The sequence below is a fragment of the Balaenoptera borealis genome (genome assembly GCF_965194805.1).
Source record: "Balaenoptera borealis genome assembly, chromosome: 13".
Lineage (NCBI taxonomy): Eukaryota > Metazoa > Chordata > Mammalia > Artiodactyla > Balaenopteridae > Balaenoptera > Balaenoptera borealis.
Window position 1 is genome coordinate 64,553,371 of NC_138870.1, and position 23,883 is coordinate 64,577,253.

At 35.8% G+C, this 23,883-nt stretch overlaps 1 protein-coding gene across 1 annotated transcript in view; it reads left to right on the plus strand.

Moving 5' to 3' along the window:
- ZDHHC17 (zDHHC palmitoyltransferase 17) overlaps positions 1-18,491 on the plus strand; it is a 100,174-nt gene extending 81,683 nt beyond the window's left edge. Inside the window, exons 11-17 of the mRNA XM_082351640.1 lie at positions 3,828-3,952; positions 5,194-5,256; positions 9,183-9,276; positions 10,163-10,246; positions 11,467-11,624; positions 12,295-12,389; positions 15,098-18,491. Of these exons, the coding sequence (XP_082207766.1) occupies positions 3,828-3,952; positions 5,194-5,256; positions 9,183-9,276; positions 10,163-10,246; positions 11,467-11,624; positions 12,295-12,389; positions 15,098-15,236 (758 nt within the window). The 3' untranslated portion in view covers positions 15,237-18,491. The remainder of the gene's footprint in view (positions 1-3,827; positions 3,953-5,193; positions 5,257-9,182; positions 9,277-10,162; positions 10,247-11,466; positions 11,625-12,294; positions 12,390-15,097) is intronic.
- The last annotated feature ends 5,392 nt before the right edge of the window (positions 18,492-23,883 follow it).

Sequence of the window (23,883 nt, forward strand, 5' to 3'; positions counted from 1 at the left end):
CTTCTTATATTTTCTAAGCTTTTTAATCCCTATCTTTAGGTATCCAGTCATCACCTATGAATTCCAACAATACTGCTATAAATATTCTTGTATATCTTTTTTTGTGCACATGTGCAGGTTTCTGTGAAGTCATTAAAGATACTCTTACAAAAGTTCTTAGTTCACATGTGTTTGACTACTGTGTATAACGAATGATGTGACGGGAGAGGTCAGTGTCTTCCTTTTTGCTCATTAGAGAACTCATTGCCCCAACACACTCTTTCCTCACTCAGTTGCAGTATCAACCTCGATGTTTATCAAGTTTCCTGTAGTCTATTCGGTTTATTGATCTGTGTGCCTTACCAGTACTGTATTATCATATTACTGTAGCTTTATTCTTAACTCATGATATCTGGTAGGCCAAGTTTCCCAACTTTTTTGTTTCTCAGGAGTATCTTACCTCTTTTTAGCCCTTCGCACTTCTACTTAAATTTTTAAAAATCAGCTCCTTAAGTTCCATGGGAAGCCTAATGCAATTTTGATTGAAATTTTGTTTAAGCTATAGAATAATTTAGAGAAAAATGACTTCTTTCTGATATTTAGATCTTTGCTATTTCAGAATATCCTAGAGTGTGTGGCTTAAACAACAAAAATTAATTTTCTCACAGTTCTGGATCAGGATGCCCACATGGTTGTGTTCAGGTGAGGGCTCTCTTCCCAGCTTACAGACAGTCACCTTCTCCCTGTGTCCTCACATGGCAGGAAGAGAGTGAGAGAGCTCTCTCCTTTCCTCTTCTTATACAGCCACAGTCCTGTTGGGTTAGGGCCCCACCCTTATGACCTCATTTAACCTAATTATCTCCTAAAGAGCCTATCTCCAGGTACAGTCACATTATAAGTTAGGGCTTCAACATACGAATTTGGAAGAGGGGAGACATGATTCAGTCCATAGCAGAAGTCCAGAGTGGGATTGATAAGAATTCTGACTTTGTCTTTTCATCCACATTTCCCATACTACTAATACAGATGGAGGTGGGATTAAGAAGTACCCCAGGCGGCCTGTCTCACCAGAATCATCTTCTTTCCTTGACCTCCAGTTTGAACTTCATGGTATAGTGTGGTTGTCCTCTTTCCAAAGTTGTTGCTGGCATTTTGCGGGTCAGTTGGTTGGTTTGATTTACTGTTTTTGGTTCATTTTGGGGGTATTATGGTAAGTTAGAGCTGCAGTTCACAGCAGGCATCAAAATAACATCCAAGTAGATTAAAGAGTTAAATGGAAAAAGAAGATTCCATAAACATTTAAATGAAAACGTTGATGACAAATATTTGTTTTATTTCTAATTGGAGGAGTGTTTAAGCAAATACAAATTAAGAATAAAATAATGCGTCTCTTGCTTCTAAATTCGCAACTTTTTTCCTTTACTCAATGCTAATGCAAACATAGTGATCAACAAATATGTATTGCTAGTGGGGTTATAAATTGGTGTATCTTTCTGGAAATAATCTGATGGTAGAAAAATATATATCAAGCTATAAAAATGTTCATACCCAAAGATATTGTTCCCATAGTACTTAATGACCCAGGATATACTGCAGAGCACTTTGGCGAGGCAGAATAGCATAGGTAGTAAGAGCCTAGCTTGTAATACCAGCTCCACCTCTAATCCATTCTTTAATCTTAGACTGCTTAATTAACCTCTGCCTCAGTTTTGTCGTGGGGATAGCAGCAGGCTTTATCATAGGGTTTTTGTGCAGCCTAAATGGCTTGTAGTCAGTGATAAATAAGTGTTATTTTATTAATGTTAATAAATACACAACGATCTCAATTATGATTAAAAGTGCAGAATACCAAAAATAAAAGGAGTTATCTCTGGGTTGTGGAGTTATTGTTTTTGTCTTTATGCTTTTTAGTGTTTTCTAACTTTCATTAGGAAAAAAGGTTTACAAAAAACAGCCATACCAAAAAATAATTTCTGTTAAATGCTTTAAATTAACTGCACTGATCTATTGCTAAAGCTAAGTTTAAACTACCATTTGAAGATACCTAATCTCTTTACCTTTAAAAAAACAAAGAAATTCTTTAAGGTCATCTGATATTTAATTCCTGAATATCCCTTTCAAATCTGTAGTCATTTACTGAGCTGCTAGTTAGCTCCCTGCAAATTTAATCCAGGCTGTAAGAACCTGACCTATATATTTATATGTTAGCACTTTTTGAAACTGTTGTAGTAAGATACTACCCTGAAAAATGCCATGGTTCAGCATTCGTTGCACATACATTTATCCAGCTTTATTCTTAAGCGAATTTTGCCTGTTGGAAGAGCTGAAAATTTGACTTTCTGTTTATTCTCTGCTGGTTGTACCCATGGATTTTGGGGAATAAGGATGGTGAAAGTTGGGAGTAAATAGGGAACTGGAGAAAGAGAAATCACTTTTATATATGGCAGGTGATATTAACTACTCTTTCTTCTCCCTTTTTTTCCTCTTGTATTTTAAGTGGTGGTTTAGTGTTTTCATATTTACCAAACAAATATAAGATTGTTTCATTCATGAAGCTGTTCTTTCTTACCTGTGCTTCATAAGAAATGTAAAGAGTGTGTATACATGATAATGTCCAAAAGTCTTACAGAATGTTTGTATGATACTTGTACTACATAAAATCTTTTTTTGGGGGGTGGTGCCGCACTCTGTGGCTTGTGGGATCTTAGTTTCCTGACCAGGGATCGAACCCAGGCCCTCGGCAGTGAGAGTGAGGAGTCCTAACCGCTGGACCACCAGGGAATTCCCAGCATAACATTTTATTAAATCTTTTGGTTTTTTGTTTTTTTACATGTACATGGGGGCCTTCATAAATAATGAAGACCTGAAGAAGTGACCAGAGTAGGAATCTTTATGCCTTTTAGCAAAGAAACGATACATTTGTGAAGAAATGACAAGACAAAGGGTTTGAGCTAGGGGCAGTCAGTTATGGGGATGTGACTAGGAACTGTGTGGGGAGACTAGTGGAAGAGAAGGGTTAGTGCAGTCAGTGTGTGAACACAGGTCCCTGTCTGTCAGTGTCCTTCCCACACTTTGGTGATGAGGCCTTTCCTTTCTTCTGTGGTACAGGGAAGGCACCATTCTCGTGGGAAATTTTGTGGACAGCTTTTGTCCCTACGTAAAATCTTGAAAATGGTATGTTTTGTGTCCCAAAAATGTGTTGCTCTAGCAACATTGCTTTATTTCTCCCAGTGTTATTGAAAATAGTCTTTGATTCTTCACTTATAAGTGCCTAGTACATTTCTTATATTTTCATTAGGTAGAAAAATGTGAACATAGAAACTATTTCTGTTTTAAGCAAGTTTATAAGTACCTTTTCTAAAATGAAGGTCACCTTGAATGTGGGCAAAAATGGCAATGGAGAGAATGTAAAAACAATCTTTTAAATAGATGGGTATGATATCTAAGTGGTAGATTTTAATGCATATAGATAAAATATTGATAATATGCTAATTACTTTGAACATGAGAAGTCCCTTCATTTTTGTCAAAAGAAATAATGATCATTTAAAAATAATGTATTCACTGACTTAAAAAGTATCAGATAACCCTACATGATTTAAAGTTTATAAGCAATTCACATTTTTATTGTTTATACTTACTTATGAGCAGAATGGGAAATGTATTTATTTTGATGTAATAGATAGACTAGCATGTATAGATGTAATCTATTTTGATGCAATAAACAAACCATCTTGTATTTTTTTGTAGGTTTTTGTGTGTGTGTGTGATAAAATTTTACAGATTATAGGTTTACCTATAATAATAACTAGTTTTCATTGCTTCTTTAGATTCCTTAACTTTAGGTACATCTCAACTTTTTATTTATCCATCTTCCATTCCTTGTCAATAGTATTGCACTTTTCTACAATTTTGGAAAATCTTGGAAATCAGATCCAGGGATTATTAAAGCTACAGAGGAACAAAAGAAAAAGGTAGCAAGATGCAATCTAACTAGTCACATGTGTTTTATTGCCAGATTGTCAGTATTTTTAGCAGATTATAATAGAGTACAAAAAAGGAAACTAGAGATTTCAAACCAAACTGAGATTTTGTGTAGTTGGTGCTCACCTTTGGTGTTCTTGTGATGTCCGTCCTTACACTTCCATGACATTTTAAAATTTCATGTTTCTCTCCTTTATAAGGATTATGATTGTTTTGAGGGACAAATACAGTAGTTTACACATCTCTGTAAACCTTCAGCAAATAAATATGCATTCAGTAAATGTTTGTTAAATGACTGTAAATTAGAAGGCCACTAAACTGGTTGATAGTGTAGATATATTGTTCTAATAACTGAAATGTTTGTATATATGATCCAGGGCACCCCTCATCTATAGCTGAGGTATGTAGGAAACTGAATTTATAATCCAAAGATGTCACGGTAAGTAGAGAATTGGATTAGAGGCAATTAGATCATTTTTAAGAGCTGTTTAATCCAGTCTCTGAAAACAGAACAAATCCTGATGAATTATTTCCTATCCACAATGGATTAAAATACTAGTAGGTTCTTACGGTCTAATCTTCCCCTTTCTAGGCTGCATAAAGAGTGCTACCCTTATGTAACAGTATTCTTTAGACATTACTGGTTATTGATTTGCCAGGTTTTCTTAGTCATAATCCAGTTCTGAAGATTCAGTTCTTTACTGGACGTAGGTTTACATTCATCCCTTAATCATCAAAACTTTATACAGACTAGTTCTTAGGATAGGTCATTTAGTTTTATTCTCAGAGAAATATTCCCATAACTAAATTTAGGGTTGCTTTTTCATATATCCAAGAAATAAAATTCCAATATTCATATTATAATGAAATAGCAGAAGTAAGCAAAGAGATTTTATTATCTTCAGCTGAAAACATTGGTTAATTAAAAATGAGCATTGCGTTTGCTGATACTCATATATTTATTTTTATTGAAGTATAGTTGACTTTCAGTGTCGTGTTAGTTTCAGGTATACCGCACAGTGATTCAGTTATACATATATCTATTTTTTCTTTTTCATATTCTTTTCCCTTATAGGTTATTACAAAATATTGAGTATAGTTCCCTGTGCTATGCAGTAGGTCCTTGTTGGTTATTTATTTTATATTTAGTAGTGTGTATTGATACTCATATTGATGGCACAATAGTTGGTATTGTTCTGTTTTGAATAATTTTTTCTTTTTTAATTCACAGACAATAGTTGAACTTGCAGAGACAGGAAGTCTGGACCTCAGTATATTCTGCAGTACCTGTTTGGTAATATTTTTTTCTTTATTCTTCCCTCTCTCCTCTTCCCCTACCAGTGGCATAGTGTAGAGAGTTTGGGAAACCAGGACAGTTTCTTTCACTGAGCACATTCCTTGACCCACCCCCGCAAAATGCCTTTTAGATCATGGTACGAGAGGAAAGATGGTGAAAAGATGTCTCCTTTCCAATGTGCTTATTCCCCCGATGGTAGACCTTAACTACACTTCTGATTCAGTGGTGCCATTCATTTATATTCATTCTTATTCTCTTTTTCTCTCTTAAAATGTAATTCAGCAAATAAAAAGCTAACTAATAAAAGTATATAAAATCAAAAGTTTACTATGATTCCCTAATACACTGTTATCCTAATTACATTTTAAGAAAATTTATTCTTATATTTAAAGGTCACAGTGGGAAATTATTACATAACTTTTAAGACAACATGGCCTCTAAACTGGTTCAATTAGAGCAGTTATCCATCTGTATTAGAGTGTTTATTCAACTTAGAGCACTATTTTATCATTGATATTAAATGTCATATTCAACCAGGTCATAGATAAAGCTATATATGAAATTAAATGGCATTTACTTATGGAATCAGATATAGTGATATTGACATTGTTTTATTACTATAGACATCTAATTTCTATAGAATAATACTGTTTTGTGTTTTAATGGTTTTCTGCTTAATTTTTATAATTAGTTCTTGTGGAAAATATATGGACTGCCGCAGTGGTTAAACCATATTTCTCTACATGGAAATGGAAATATCCCCAAATCATGCTTGAAACTAAATGCTCTTTTATACCTTTAAGTTATACACTACAACTGAACTAATATCTTAACAGTTGAATAATAATAAAAATAATTGACTTAGTTTAGGATTCTGGAATGAGTTTTTGAAACTAAGCTCTACTTCTACAGATTCTTTTACGTTGTTTCACTTAACCAAACAGTTGTTTGGTTGTTTGTTTCTTTGACCTAACAGTTATGATTTTGGATGTTCAAAATATATACTGCTTTACTCTTGGTAACAACTTTAGACTGATTCTTTTGTGTTTTCAAGCATGCTTTAAAAAGGCTTTTGTTTCTGTGCTTTACAATAGATAATTTACAGAATTGTATTCTTAACATTTAGAACATTTTTATACTCTACTATTCTGTGAAAATATTATTCTGTTCCGCAAAGTCAGGTATACATTGCTGATATCCTTGCCATATAGCAAACAGGTTCTTTTTTTTTTAACACTTTATAGGCTATGCATTTAATCAATTATACCAAATTGTCATTCAAACATTGTATATGTGCCTTTAGCAGTACACTCAAAACAAGCAGTGATACATGTCATGAATAGTTAGACAACTTCACTAGAGAATTTTCTTTCCATCCTGAACATTGGGGTTAAAAGTATGGTCAGAAGTAAAACAATAACTTTCCATTTTGATAGGAAGACAAATAATTGATAAACAGTTCAATTAAATTAGTTGGATGGTTCTTCAGGGCTGATACAGATTCTTGGGTCAGCTGCCTACCACTGCTGTTGTCTTCTTATCCTGGTGTGGTTGTCATTTGGGGTCAGCAGTCTTTTCTGTAGACAGTTCAATGCAGAGGCCCTTCTTAATTGGGAAATATGAATTTAAGAGTTGATTGCCTTCAGTTTCCTTGTGCATGAGGTACTTGAGAATACCTGATAAGAAGCCTTTCATCTAGGTTGGAGGCAGTCCTTTAAATGATGCTTTTTCCAGTATGCATAACCCCTTGGTTATAGATCATGGGGCACCTGATCTTCATCCAAAGATAGATTACAGTGATCAGCTTCAGAAACAAGCTTAGGATATCTTCTTAATAACTCAGTTAAACTTTACAATAACATAACATAGTAACAAAGAGCTATTTGGGAAGAGAGTTTTAGACGGTAAATACTGACCTCAATTAACAAAACTAGAATTTAACATCTATTGAAACATAACCTTTTCTCTCTAAAAGTACCCTCATTTTTATCAAATATAGCCAAATTATGATTGTAGAAAGAATATCCCAAGTGGAAAACACATTTTCTAACTATTTCTTTTTTTTTTTTTTTTTTTTTAATTTATTTATTAATAGCTGTGTTGGGTCTTCGTTTCTGTGCGAGGGCTTTCTCTAGCTGTGGCAAGTGGGGGCCACTCTTCATTGCGGTGCACGGGCCTCTCATTATCACGGCCTCTCTTGTTGCGGAGCACAGGCTCCAGACGCTCAGGCTCAGTAGTTGTGGCTCACAGGCCTAGTTGCTCCGCGGCATGTGGGATCTTCCCAGACCAGGGCTCGAACCCGTGTCCCATGCATTGGCAGGCAGATTCTCAACCACTGCGCCACCAGGGAAGCCCACCATTTCTTTTTTCATTGTGAGAGCATCAGTCTTGCAGTCAGCAAACAGGTTCTTTATATAGAGTTGCTCAATACAGTTTCATTGTTAAGTAAATATCTGATGGTAAGAACAAGACTTTCTCTCATCATAGCATAAACATTTTATTATATAAACATTTTATTATATATTATGTTATCGTAAGCTGCGTAATTCTGGATAGATAATTTGTTATTGTAAAATCAAGAGCTTGTCCTATTATAAAATGATTCAAATTGACAGAGGTATTTGTCATTATATGGGTATCCTTTACTTTGAAAAATACACAAGACACATGTAGATCAGAATTTTCTAAAAATGAATTGCTCTGTAAGTGAACTAAGGCAACTGTTGTGTTCAGGAGCCCTGTGTCAGTTTTTGTGCGGAATTCATTGACAGCTGTTGCCCAAAGGGGAGACTTAGCTGAGAGTTGGAAGTAAGGGTAAAATTTGTTTGCTATATCCTACTTCTTTCTGCTAATAGATTTAGTCTCATATCTGTGGTGAAGAATAACTTAACCTTTTCTTGGGTCCACAGATTTTTTTAATACATGTAAGAACTGCATAGTGCACCTATGCCTTTTTCTTAGTACCTCAGAATAGTGTGTAATTTATGCAAACTGTTGGGGAAATGTTAGTGCTTTTATTGAAACACCGATAAAGGATATTATAAAATTTGTTTCCAGCAAGGGTTAATAACTCTCGCTCTTGTCATGTGTCCAGCATTGGGGCGAGCAGCTCTTTGAAGGTCACTAGTGAGTTCTTGTATTCACTTGGTTGCCTTAGAGTACTGTAGAGAAAAACATTTCACAACACTTAAAACATCATAAACATGAGTTTTTTATTGCCTGTGAAGACCTGAAGAATGTATTTTATGTTTTTTGAAACAAACAGGGACTGCCTAAACTTCTTAAGCATGTTGTACTTTCTTAGATAAGGTCGTGCGGTTCAGCAGAGGAAGTGCTGTACCTTAATCTGAGATCTCAGATTTCTTTCACTGAAAGAAAGACGTGTACACGTACTGGGATTTTTTGCTAGATTTGTAAACTTTGGGAAGACATTTTATTAGTGATGGGAATTTTAAAAGCTCTTTTTTATTCACTTCTAAATTGACCTTCCTTTTACTAAGGAACCAATTTCATTTTATTAAGCAACAACCAGTATTATGACCATTAATTGCAATACATTTTCATTAAGAAGCCTCAAGAGTGATATTTGAGGAATTTGAGGGCTGTGAATTAAATAGAGTACCATTCATTGCAACAGCAAATTGGTCTTTGATTCTTAATTATTTTTGTGAATTGATGGTTCTGCCCCATCTTAGGAATTTATATTTTAGAGTAGACTTATCCTCTTCATCTTTGTTGTTGCAGTTGAAATTTTATTAAACAAAAGTGATTTTTGTTTGGTTCTATTCCTTTGGAAACCTTGGTATAATCCTTTTCAAAATATACCGGGTTTTTTTCATATTGTATTTTGAGAAAATAAAATGTTCGGCTTTCCTCTCTTAGGTATAGTGCCTTTCATAATCTTTTAACATGCCTGTTAACAGATACGGAAACCAGTGAGGTCCAAACATTGTGGTGTGTGCAACCGCTGTATAGCAAAATTCGACCATCATTGCCCATGGGTGGGCAACTGTGTAGGTAAGTTTTATTAGTAATTTCTAAATATATTGTTCATTTAAATTACTCTAGGTAACTAATGAAGTACAATATTAAAGTAGGTGTAGAAGGTTCATTCTAGCACCCTACAATGCCCCTCGTTCCCCCAGTTATTTTCTGAGTGGCAAAACATCAACTCAGTTGTAAGAGAGAGGGAAAAAGCCATCATAAAATCAGTGTCTAGAAAAGATTGATATAATTTCTCTATCAATTCTCTCTGGTGCCTACTCTTTCCTATTTTATCCATTGGATAACAGTGAAATCAATAAAGAGGCAGATTGTGTTGTTTTTTAGTTAAACTAAAGAAAGTAAGGCAATAAAAAATATTTAAAGGTTGTTATGTACAGAGGCAGAGAAGAATGACAGATAAGAACTCTACATATCTCAGTGTTCAAGAATGGCATAGTCTGAGGAAATGAACTAAGTGGTCTGAGACGTGGCCCTGGAGATTTTATGAGAGGACAGCAGGGAAACATTACAAATATTGTATGACTGTGTTGGGGAGAAGCCTTTAAAAAGTAGGATTTTAAAGTTTATAAAACTAAAGATAAAATAGGGTTATTTAAACCTCAAGGCAAATGGAATTAAAGCTCAAAATTGTGATTTATTTGGTTCCTTAAGACTCTTTTGAATGAATATCATTGCAGTCACTACATCTTTGTGTGTCATTATAAGCATTTTAATTTTAACAATTTTATTAAAACATTTATTTTCTTGAAGAACATTTTGTAAAATAAATAATGTATGTGATTATTGTCCAAGGTGTACCTCACTTTTCATGGAATTTCCCCACCCCTACCTCACCCCTAGGTGTATTTCCAGTTGTTTTTTCTTAGCTAAAAAAAATTGCTTCTGTTTTGTTCTTTAGGTGCAGGCAACCATAGATACTTTATGGGCTACCTATTCTTCTTGCTTTTTATGATCTGCTGGATGATTTATGGTTGTATTTCTTGTGAGTACAGTTAGTTTTTTATCTTCTTAAAACACGTGTTTGCATACTCATGCTTTACCATATTAACAAAAAATACGATAATGTCAAATGTCTTTTAACTAAAAATTATGGTTTGGGGCACCTCACTACAATGAAGCATAAAGAAAAAATAGATATAGAACTGTCAAACATGTTCAACATAGAGTATAAGAAACAGAATTATCAGTTAATTATCTTTTTAATAGGCTTTGAAAAGCTTCTGGGTAAAAAACACCAACATTTTTCACATCACATGCTTGCTTTACTCTAGTAGTTTATAGATTTTGTGATTGTGCTAGTTGCTCTTTCTTACCAAACAGCTGGGAAAATACAGTTAAGTTTGCACAGAACTTGAAATGTTTTGAAGAGTAAGGTATAATTATTGCCTATTAGAGAATGTTTAAAAGGTTAAGAATAAGTTGTCATTCAGTGATCATATGGGTATAGTATCTTAGAAGAAATGATGGAGTTTTATTGCACTGAGAACATAATTTGGAAAGAATTTAAATGAAAATATTAGTTACTGTCCTTCAGGGCTTGGTGGTATTTAGCACAAAGATGTATTAGATGCTGACTTAAAAATAAGTCTCGGATGATTTCCTAGTCCTCCTACTCCCACAGATATTAAGAATAATCTCTGTTATTGCCCTAATGAAAAAGGAGGTTACTTCCTCAAATAGGGATTAACAGAGAGAACGATTTGGTCAGAGATCTTTACCTGATTTCTGGCAGCCCAAGACACCTGAGAGAGAGCATAGTCCTGCTCATAACATCAGTTCTTTACGGCAGCAGCTCTCAAAGAGTAGATTTTGTTTTGGAAAAAGCCCCCCTCACCAAGGTCATCTTGTGTTATGTTCCTCCCCTCCAAAGAAGTCTCACATATCTGTATCATCTTATCTTTGTATAAAGGAATTGTTTTTTTACGTATTATATGTATGCAATACCAATCAAATAAAAACTGTATATCGTTACAGTACAGGTTTGTTTGTTTTTAGGATTGCCTGCTGCTTTTTCTATTTCTGCTTTTGATACTTTTTTCACTAATATACAAGGGGATTATTTAAGAGTATAAAAATACTTGCATTGAAAGTCATCGGTTAAATTCTTGGATCGTGTTTTCTAAGTGGTGCCTACCACAAATGTCCGCACGAGGTGCTTGGATGATTATTGAGTAAATTTGAGTTCTTCTGCTCTGATTTTAGACTGGGGACTCCACTGTGAGACCAGTTATACCAAGGATGGATTTTGGACATATATTACTCAAATTGCCACATGTTCACCCTGGATGTTTTGGATGTTTCTGAACAGTGTTTTTCATTTCATGTGGGTGGCTGTATTACTCATGTGTCAGATGTATCAGGTATGTGCAAGTGCATTATTTGTTCTTTAGTGTGCTGAGAACTCTTAAAAATTCACTCCTTGCTTAAAAGATAACAATGTATTCTCTTTATAACCATTCCTACTTTTCAGTAATTAAAAGTTTTTCAAGAGTTAAAATTTTCAATTTGCTGTTCCTTTCTTCACTCTTTCTCTCCACCTCTCCTCCCTCTTCTTATATTATGAACTTTTAACTATCAGTACTACTGTCGTCAAAACTTTTTATTTCTCTTTCCTGGTTTACATACATCCAGTTGGATATAAGTGTGAGTTTAGACTGATGGTTCCATTAATTTTGTGTGTGTTTTAATATTTTATTACCTACAAATATCAGTATTTATTCAAGAGTTTTTTTTAATTAGGATTTTTAAAAAAGCTCCTTCTTAAAGGGGCTGATGGAGAGGTAGTATGTACATAATGTCCATGCCTCCACATACACAATGCCAGGTGACCTGTTTTTAAATATTTTCCCCGTTTAACCAGCTACTTCTCACAGAGTCAGATGGTACCGTGTGAACCAGCTTGATGATCTCCTGATGGAAAGCCGGAAACAGACTTCATCATTTTTCTCCCCATCCTCATCCTCTTGAGAATTAACTTGTTTTATATTAAATATTCAGAGAGTTAATGGTTTGCTTTCTCTTGCCTCTTAGATATCATGTTTAGGTATTACTACAAATGAAAGAATGAATGCCAGAAGATACAAGCACTTTAAAGTCACAACAACATCTATTGAAAGCCCATTCAAGTACGTACATATCTATGAATTTAATATTTTCTCTTGACATATAAAGTTCCTTACTAACTAAACTTAGCAAATATCTAGTGAGTACGTCAAAGAGAAGTATTTTCTTTAAGAATGGCAATAATATATGAAACAGGGAATATTTATTTTACTTAACAATGTGTGAAATAGCTTATAAAACATACCAAATACCAAGATTTCTGCCAGATGAAACATTGGTTAGTTCACCATAACTTTAGTATTTATCACATTAACTGTATATAAATTTGTGATATTTGTTTTTTTCCTTGATTATACAATTCAAACTTTATTGACCTACTAACGTTTAGTATTTGTTCTTTAACCTTTCCATCAATTTATAAATTTTCATTCAAAAATGAATGTATCCAGAAAATTGAAATAAGATTTTAAAAAATACAGTTGATTAAAATTTATTATTTAGGGAAATTTCCCAGACTCTAGGGCAGCTACTTTTTGGTGCAAATTACTTACTTTATTTGCCCTCTGAATGACACAAAAATTTCCACACACCTAGTTTTCTTTTCTTTTTTTTTTTTAGTTGAAGTATAATTGACATATGACATTATATTAGTTTCAGGTATACAGCATAATGGTTTGATACTTGTATACACTGCAAAATGATCACCGCTAAAATCTAGTTAACGTCTATCACCATACTTAGTTGCAAAATTTTTTTTCTTGTCATGAGAACTTTTAAGATCTATTCTCTTTGCCATTTTCAAATATGTGATACAATATAAACTATAGTCACCATGCTGTACACTGCATCCCCAGGGCTTACTTATTTTAGAACTGGAAGTTTGTACGTTTTGAACCCCCTTCGCCTATTTCGCCCAGCCCCACCCCCAGCCTCTGCCCTCCACCAGTCTGTTCTCTGTATCCGTGAGCTCGAGTTTGGTTGTTCAGATTCCATGTAAGTGATATTATGTGGTATTTGTCTTTCTTTGTCTGACTTATTTCACTTATAATGCCCTCACGGTCCATCCATGTTATCGCAAGTGGCTATATTTCCTTCTTCTTTACAATGGCTGAATTTTATTTCATTGTGTATGTGTGTGTGTGTGTGTCGCATTTTTTCAATCTATTCATCTGTCGATGGACACTTAGGTTGTTTCCGTATCTTGCCTGTTGTAAATAACGCTGCAATGAACATGGGGTGCAGATATCTTTTCAAGTTAGCGTTCTCATTTTCTTTGGATAAATACCAAGAAGTGGAATTGCTGGATCATATGGTAGTTCTGTTTTTAATTTTTTGAGGAACCTCCATACTGTTTTCCACAGTGGCTGCACCAATTTACATTCCCACCAACAGTGCACAAGAATTCCCTTTTCTATACATCCTCACCAACACTTGCTTTTCTTGTCTTTTTGATAATAGCCATTCAAATAGGTATGAGGTGATATCTCATTGTGGTTTTGATTTGCATTTCCCTAAAAATTAGTGATGTTGAGCATCTTCTCATGTCTGTTGGCCATCTGTATGGCTTCCTTAGAAAAATGTCTATTCAGATCATCTGCCTATTTTTTAGTTGGATTGTTTGCTTTTTTGCTGTTGAGTTGTGTGAGTTCTTTATAGATTTTGGATATTAACCCCTTATCAGATGTATGATTTGCAAATATTTTCTCCCATTCAGTAGGTTGCCTTTTCATTTTGTTGATGGTTTCCTTTGCTGTTCAGAACCTTTTTAGTCTAATGTAGTCTCATTTATTTATTTTTGCTTTTGTTGCCTTTGCTTTTGGTGTCAGATTCACAAATTCATCACCAAGACTGATGTCAAGGAGCTTACCACTTGTGTTTTCTGGTTTCAGTTCTTACATTCAAGTCTAATCCATTTTGAGTTAATTTTCGTGTATGGTGTAAGATAGTGGTCCAGTTTAATGCTTTCGCATGCGGCTGTCCAGTTTTCCCAACACCATTTATTGAAGAGACTGTCCTGTTCTTTTATTTATATATATATTTTTTAATTTGCATTCAATTCAAAGTTAAGAAACAGTAGTTTCCTAATAATAGAAATATTTAAAACTTTGAATTTTACTCAAGCTGCTTGTCTACTGCCATCAAGCTTTTGTGGTGCTATTAATTGTTGCATGTTTGTGGAAAGCATGTAAACCTTTAAATAAAAGCAAGAATAATAGAGTCGATTGAGTAGTTTTGAGAATTCTCCCATAGGCACAATAATTATATAAGGTGTAAAACTGACTGCTTTTCCAAAGGTATTCTTGAAGTTCTAAAATTTGGGAACTTTCCTTGATATTTCTTTTTTTAAATTACTATTCTTAGGTACACTGTCAAGTTTATGCTATTGATATTATTTTGTCTTTTACTCTCTCAATTTTGGATATAGTTTGTCTCCTTGCCAAAGAGCCACCAGTCAAGGAAAGGTTTTATCAAAAATTGCGTATTACATAGGAATGAAAGAAATGCAAATTTGAATAACTTTAAAATATAATTGTGTAACCCATTGTATTAGCAAAAGAGAAAAATCAGACCCGTGAAGAAACATGAATGCATACATATTTTGTAGAGTTATAAGCAGGTTCTTTCTGGCAGGAAACCTGAGATTTTAAGTTTTGAAAAAATTTATTTAACATTAAAATGATATTAAACTCATATTAAATTATTGTACTAATAGACTTTTTTCTTTTTCTTTTTCTTTTCCTTTTTCTTTTTTGGTGGGGGTGGTGTTTAGCCATGGATGTGTAAGGAATATTATAGACTTCTTTGAATTTCGATGCTGTGGCCTCTTTCGTCCTGTTATTGTGGACTGGACCAGGCAGTATACCATAGAATATGACCAAATATCAGGATCTGGGTACCAGCTCGTGTAGCAGCATCTTTATCCTATGAAGCATATTGCTGAGTGGTGCCTGAAAATTGTGTCTGTCCGTGTCTCTCTCACACTCGAATCCACATCCTTTGAACAAATAGCATGCTATATGTAGGGCTAACAGTGAATTTTACAGTCTTTTTTTCCAACACTTTTATTAACAAAGGTAAACATGGACAGAACACACTGCCACTTCTGGGAAGAATAAAGGTCTTAAAAAGAATGTTAATGGTTCTTAATGTGGGAATTCACAAAATACTCAACTTTTTGGTTTTGTTCTCATAACATTTTTCATGAAAAAAGAGTGAACTTATTCTGTTGACAGACATGGTATACTGATCAGAAATACTTGATTCTAGCTAAAACTAAATTTATGGTATACAGCTAAATTTTATGATGCAATCTACTATTAGTATTGCATTTAATTCCAAGAAAGTTGTCTTAAATTGATTCAGACTAGTATTATGTACGTGTTAGAATGTACATGTAAATACTGTGATGAAAATCATATGGTTTTATTAGGGATCTACTGTAATATGTCTTCAAAGACACAAGAAAATAATGTTCACCAAAAAATGTGCTAACAATATTTTATTGCTATCAGCTGTTGGCAATGCTGATATATTTCTAGTTCAGTGAAATACTTTTTAGTAACCTTGCTCTAAGGTTTTATGGTCTGATAATAAAGCACTTGCATGAGTATAGTAAGTCATGTTATTTTGTTCAACTTAAAAGCCCTACTAAGTGCATGATACACCTCATAGAATGTATACTGGCACACACTATCCCGTAAAGCATAAATTAGAATTTAATTTGATGTGCACATAGTCCAATTTTTTAAGAGTTGAGCTATTTTCAAGAAAAGGCAGAACAAATAAGTTAATGCAAAATTCTCAGTAATAGAGATAAATGGCTATACTGCAAAATAAAGTGTAGACAAAATAATGGAGTCTAGCTAAAGATGGAGCATGATCTCTGTACATATAGCACATGTGAATAAAAGAAAAGCTAATAGTATATTCTGGTTTTTAAAAAATGACCTATCAGAAAGAATTTTATCTCTAAGATTGTTTCAATTTTCCCAATATTGAATGTTTTGAAATTTGTTAATGCTGTCTGAAACAATTTCAGAAAGATTTTCTAATTGTCAAAAATGATGCACTGATCAATTTTTGTTGCAACATTTCCATATTCTCATGGTGAACTGTTGGTTACTGCTTCCATAACTATTGTTTACAGGTTTAGTCCTCTTAGGCGCTGTAGCAAACTGTGGTTCGAGCAACCTGTGGGAAACCTGTGAGAGGGAATGGGCTGGGGGAGGGTGGGAAAAGGGTAGTCAGACCAATGACAGATCCTAGACCAGTGTAAAGATTGCGTATCTGCATATAAATAATTTATCAGATAGTTTTCTCTTTGTGTCTCTATGTGTTAGTGTATTTAAAGCTGCTCATTTCATTTTATCCAACCAAAAAGAAAAGGGAGATAATTAATGAGCTTCTAGTGATGTTCAATATCGCTGTTAATAAGCATTATACCCTGCAAGTTCACTGCATGTCTGATGCTTGGTAAAATTAGTATTCTCTGTAAAATGCAGATTACAGGTATTAAAGCAATCTAGTGGTATACCCGCCCCTTGCCTTAGTAAGAGGAGCAGTGAAAATGTATATAGTTGATGTTCAGTATTTCCAAGTACCATTTTTATATAGTAGTTTCTTTGAGCATAAGTCATACATCAAAAAAATTACTCTTAGTGTACTTGAGTGTTTTAATATTAGAAAATTGGCATACGTACTTTATTTTTGAAAAGGGAAGAGATGGGTGTGGGGTGGCAATAGCATTGTGCCATTTTGTCATAGAATGTACAAAATTGGTTAACTTTACAAATGTCTCTGCTAGTTTTGACTACTAATTGGGGGAAATTTTAGATAATTTTTAAATTCAAAGTTATTTATAAAAGGCTAGAATTCATTTTAATTTTTTGTATTTTGAGCCACTTCACGTGAAGACTCAGTTGCAGTTTTTATCGAATACATTTTTATTAACAGTCAAATACAATGGTGGTTTTCTCAGAGTTTGTATGAGAGTGTTGTTACCATGTTCTTTCTTTATGGTACAATATTCTTTCCAGTGCAAAGGAGATGTCTTTCAGTTAAATAGAAAAAAACAAAACTCTAGATGTATACATGGAAAATATTAGCAATGTTAATGCTTTAGTACTAGCCATCTCATAGTACCAGTGAAATTTATAACTCAGAAATGGTCTGATGGTCAGGAGCCAACCATGCCTGTGTGTACCATCTAATTATTTTGTAGGTCTTGTGTGTGGAACCACTTTAACCCCGTTCTAAAGTTGTGTATGAAGGTGACCCTTTGGGGAATAGTTCATATCAGCTTCATTGCATACTTTTAGCAAATAGGAACTTATTTCTCAGCTCTAAACATGAATTACTTCTTTGGAATTTTTTCCTTATTTTGTTGTTCCCAGGAATTTATTTGAAATATTAATAGGCATAAAACAGCATCATTATTATACTTAAGCTATGGATATTTTTATTTTATATTTTCTTTATTTATAACTGTGCCAAGTATTATTTTGCTACTTAACGTGTTACTCTGTGGAAAGAAAAACCTGTAAAGTGTTTAATAAATTAGCTCTCCTTACATAAATTAAATCTGTCAAAATTTTGTAAAATATTAATCAGAATAAATATTGACTCTTAAATGTGTGTTTGGTTTTTTGCTCCGTTCTCTTCAAGAAATTGATGAAACACGGGTAGTGGTACCTGTGATATGAAAAGATTATTCTATATGTTTATATCTGGGTCAACTAGGAATCAGGTGGCAAGACTAGAAATTGGCAAAAGTAGAAGGTGGTGGTAGTATTCTTTAAAAAAAAAACAAAAACCAGCAACCTCTAATTCTGTGTGTGTATGTTTGTGTTTGTAATGAATTTTTTTTAAATAAGAGAATATGTTTTTTTTTAAGAATTTTGTATTCCATGGAGTTAATTAGTATCCTCAAGGACTGTATGAATCTCCAAGATTTAAATGTAAGTATGTCTAAAGACTCTGTAGTAAAATAGTGGAAAAGGAAGCCTACCAAGCATTGATCTCAGTTACTTGAGAAACTCTGCATGACTAAGAAAGCTTTATTTGGGACTTCAAAAAGCAAAAATTATGGAGGAGCCCTTTCCTGTTGTTCACATGATTGTTTATGGTTTAATTGAGAACCCAGTGGTATTAAACAAATATTTTCAGATTGGACTAATTTTCATTTCATAATTATTTTACTGTATTGAAAGTAATGTCTCCAGAGCTGTGTAGAACTCAAGTAACAATATTTTGAACAAATATAAATAATAAAGGAAATTCTACTGTAAGCCCTCCCTTTTCATTCCAGTTAGGTACTTTTCTCCTCTTTATCTTCTTGTCTGGATTCCCCAGTCCTTCCCAGATTGGTAGATTGTACCTATGATGTAGATGTCTGGTTCTAAGAGTTTATAGAGATAATTGGAAACAAGTGGTACATACCAGGACAAGAAATCTTAGCTTCAGGTCAGAAAGTAAACCTTCAATTTCATAAAGTTCTTGGTATTAGAGTTTTCTATTAAATATCTTTATGTGACTATTAAAATAGAAAAATCTGTAATTCCAAGTGGAAACTTCAGAATGTCCCTTGATCTAGGTCAGCTAAGTCATAAACTCAAGGATACCAAATGTGCCTCTTAGAAAACTCTTTTTACCTTTGAATTGGAGTATGAATGTTTTGCTCAGATAAATTTTACCAGAATATCTCTGTCATCAGATATTTACTTGGATTGGAAAATACTTTGTAATAGCAGTGTTTCTAGTACTAAGTAAGAAAGAGGGATTATTTCCATCCAAAGCATTAGAAAGCCTCATTGCTGCTGCTGCTGTTTCTTGGATCTGTAGGTTTACAGTTGTCATCAAATTTGGAAATTTTTCAGTCATTATTTCTTCAAATATATTTCTTCCCTCCTTTCAGCAAACTCCAGTTACACGTATATTAGGCCACTTGAGATTGTCCTATAGCTCAGTGATAATTCAGTTTTTAAAATTCTCTTTTTTTCCCCAGTGTTTATCTTGGATAGTTTTTAATGTCTTTAAGTTCAATTAAATTTTTTTCTGCACTGTCTAGGCTGTCATCAGTACTATCCAGTGTTTTTTTTTTTTTTAATTTATTTTTGGTTGTGCTGGGTCTTCGTTTCTGTGTGAGGGCTTTCTCTAGTTGCGGCGAGCGGGGGCCACTCTTCATCGCTGTGCGCGGGCCTCTCTTGTTGCGGAGCACAAGCTCCAGATGCGCAGGCTCAGTAGTTGTGGCTCACGGGCCCAGTTGCTCCGCGGCATGTGGGATCTTCCCAGACCAGGGCTCGAACCCGTGTCCCCTGCATTAGCAGGCAGATTCTCAACCACTGCGCCACCAGGGAAGCCCCTATTCAGTGTATTTTTTTTTTAATTATTTATTTATGGCAGTGTTGGGTCTTCATTTCTGTGCGAGGGCTTTCTCTAGTTGTGGCAAGTGGGGGCCACTCTTCATTGCGGTATCGTGGCCTCTCTTGTTGCAGAGCACAGGCTCCAGATGCGCAGGCTCAGTAATTGTGGCTCACAGGCCTAGTTGCTCCGCGGCATGTGGGATCTTCCCAGACCAGGGCTCGAACCCGTGTCCAGGCAGATTCTCAACCACTGCGCCACCAGGGAAGCCCTTCAGTGTATTTTTTATCTGCCACATTATAGTTTTCACCTACAATGTTTTATTTGAACCATTTTTACATCTTCTGTATTGCTACTTAACTCTCTGAAAATAGAGTACAGTTATAATTAACTGTTTTAATATTCTTACCTGTTAATTTTCATATGTATGTCAGGTCTGGGTTGGTTTTGATAGATTTTTCTTCATCATTATGGACTGTATTTTCCTGCTTCTTTGCATGCCTGGTAATTTTTTTTTAAATTTTTATTTATTTATTTATTTTTGGCTGTGTTGGGTCTTCGTTTCTGTGCGAGGGCTTTCTCTAGTTGCGGCGAGCGGGGGCCGCTCTTCATCGCTGTGCGCGGGCCTCTCAACTGTCGCGGCCTCTCTTGTTGCAGAGCGCAAGCTCCAGACGCGCAGGCTCAGTACTTGTGGCTCACGGGCCCAGTTGCTCCGCGGCATGTGGGATCTTCCCAGACCAGGGCCCAAACCCGTGTCCCCTGCATTGGCAGGCAGATTCTCAACCACTGCGCCACCAGGGAAGCCCCATGCCTGGTAATTTTTGATTAGATGCCAGACACTATGAATTGAGTGCTGGGTATTTTTTTATTCTTATAAAAATTCCAGAGCTTTGTTCTGGGATGCAATTATTTGGAAACTTTGATCCTTTCAGGTTTTGCTGTTAAGCAAGATTTGTTAGGCAGGACCAGAGCAGTGTTCAGTTCAGAGTTAATTATTCCCCATTACTGAGGCAAGACCTCAGTAATGTACTGAGGTCTCCATCCAAAGCTCCATGAGTCACACTTCTCAATCTCACTGGTGAGAATAGGCACTATCCCCAGCTCCATATGAGCACCAGACACCATTCTCTCTACATCTTTCAGGTGTTTTTTTCCGTAATCTTGGGTAGTTACCCGGCATGCATGTGCAATCAGAGCACAGCTGAAGACTTGCAAGGTGTGGGGGCGGTTGGCCGGTGCTCTACAAATTCCTGGGGTTCTTTCTCTGTGCAGCTCTCTCCAGTCCCTCCAACGCTAGCTGCCCTGGTTTCTCTGGACCCTCAGCTCTGTCTCCTCAACTTGGGGTGCCTTCCAGCTCCCTCTGTATTCTCCCTCCTTAGACTATAGCCTGGAAACTCTCAAAATCCCAAGACTGACCTCATTTTCTCCGTAACTCTCCTTTGTTGCCTATTGTCAGTAGTTCTCAAAACCATATTTTTTCATGTAATTAGTCTGTGTTTTTGCTTGTTTCAAGTGAGAGGGTAAATTTGGTTCCTGTTATTTCAACTTGACTATAAGTGGAAGTCTGAGTTAATACATTTTTTAAAAATTTTGTTTAATATATAGAAAGTAATGATAGATGTAACTGTCATGAACAAAAGCTTTTTGGGGGTCCTCAGTAATTTGAAGAATGTAAAGAGTTCCCAAGATCAAAAAGTTTGAGAACCAGTGGTCCAGGCCGTCATTTCCCAGTGCTCCTTGAGTTGTTCGTGGCTCCATGGACAACTAATTCAGTGCAAGGCTTTCTTCAAGTTAAAACAGATGCCTCAACTACAAGATCTCAAGGCCTTCAATCAGCTAGCATGCAGTGTGAATCTGCACGAACATAGATAGACAGCTGTAACGCTCCCTGAACTTAACTGATCATGAAGACTTTTTAGAACTACAGTTGCCAGCAGTCCTCCCTAAATATACCAGACCACCACAAGGGGCCGAAAATATCCCAAGCGGGTCTTTTTTTTTTTTTTTAAAGTTTTATTTATTGATTGATTGATTGCTTGATTGCTATGTTGGGTCTTCGTTTCTGTGCTAAGGCTTTCTCTAGTTGCGGCAAGCGGGGGCCACTCTTCATCGCGGTGCACGGGCCTCACTATCGCGGCCTCTCTTGTTGCGGAGCACAGGCTCCAGACGCGCAGGCTCAGTAGTTGTGGCTCACGGGTCTAGTTGCTCCGCGGCATGTGGGATCTTCCCAGACCAGGGCACGAACCCGTGTCCCCTGCATTGGCAGGCAGACTCTCAACCACTGCGCCACCAGGGAAGCCCGCGGGTCATTTTTAAAACAAAAATACTTCTTTACCATGCAGCACTTTAATATCACATTTGGATTACTTTGGGGCTACTCTGTTGACTTACCTCCAAAGGATGAAAGTGATTCCTCCCAGAACAGAGCCTGCCCAAGGCCAAATTCCCTTTTTCACTCCTAGAACCACTGGAAGCTAATTTTATGGTTTTGGACTAGCTGTTTTGCCATGGCTCCCAATTTAAGAATAAATTTAATTCTGAAAGGGGGGTCTAAACTTTATCAGGCAGAAATTTCAAATTACCGGATACCTGGCAACTTCATGTAGAGTATTTTCCTATCGGATATCTATTAGCATCTCCAGTACAATTTGGGAAACATGGTAGGATGGGAAATGTTGGCTCTGTGTGGGAACAGTTACAACAGTCTGGTTATCTACAGCACTGAATAATTTAGTGGTTAAAAAGGCATTTTTGTTCACAGATTTGCAATTTAGGACTCAACATAACTCACTTTGCTCCACTGGGTGTCAGCTGGGATGGTTCAAAAACTGGGGACTGGAATAGCCTGAAAGCTTACTCACTCACATGTCTGTTAGTTGATACTGGCTGATGGGGAAGATCTTAGCTGAGGTTATGGCTCTCATACTTACATGTGGCCTCCCCATGTAGTCTGGGCTTCCTCAAAACATGGTGGCTGAGTTCCAAGAGTAAGCATCTCAAGAGAAAGAGGCAGGCAAGAGCTGTGTTGTCTTTTGTAACCTAGCCTGGTCCATTATACTCTGTTAGTTAAAACTGAGTCACTAAGGTTGACCCTTATTCAGAGAAAGGGGAATTAGACTCCATCTTTTGTTGGAATGTCAAAGAATTTGTGCATGTGTTTAAAATGACCACAGAATGAATCAGAAGTTACTCCATAAATCTTCTTCAGTTCAGCCCAGTTCCTTTATTGTTAACTTCCCCAGCCTGCTTACCAAAAAGACCCTCCCCTCTCCCACAGTGAAACTTGCCTTACGGAACATGTGACGTACTCAAGGCTATGATATAAATAACCATGAATTCTTTCACCTGGTACACCCTCAACTGACCTTTTCCCACCATGTTTCTGCTTTTTTTTTTTTTTCTTTTGAGGTCATATAAGATTAAGATGTATTCACAGATTAGGCTGGTTCAATTTAACAAATACACATTACAGACTAATATCACACCCTGCCACTGAAAAATAAAGGGTTGGATTGAGTCTGGTAATGAACTAAAAGTTTCTGGAGAAATAATGAAAATATACCTTATATAGTCTGATACTCCTTTTCTCCCTGAGCCAGCTGAATGTGCCAGGACAATGCAGCGTTCTTTGCTAATTTTGCAGAATTGAGATTTGTGAGAAAAACACAAATCCTCAACCCAGTTTCCAGGATTAGTAATTCACTATCAGATGAGAGTGGGGAGTCTTTAAAAAGTCACACTGAGCCTCAGATTCTATAGTTGTCTGTAGGTAGCTGTTTATAATGATCTTTAGATCGAGATAAATCAAAAGAATTTTTAAGTGTTTTAACAGTGTGCCTACCCTGGGTCAGCATACCTTTCTGAGAAGCTTGTTAGGAGGGCTTCTATGGCTCCACCCATAGAGATTCTGCTTCTCTGGGGCCTAGGAATCTGCCTTGCAATACTCCCGGGTGACTCCAGTGCAGGTTGTCCAGGAGCCATGCTTTAGGAAACTGCTCCCAACAAGAGAAGAGCAACCACTGAGCTAGAGTGGGGCAGGCAGGCAGGAGTTCTGCACTGCTGAATTAATTGCCAGCTCTGAAGAGCTGGAATGGTGGGGCCTGTTGCCTAGCAACGCTCACTCTTGAGGCACACTTGCCAGCTTAGAGAGAGCCATCTTTTCCAACAGCTGTAATGCAAACATTAACCTGGTGAGTC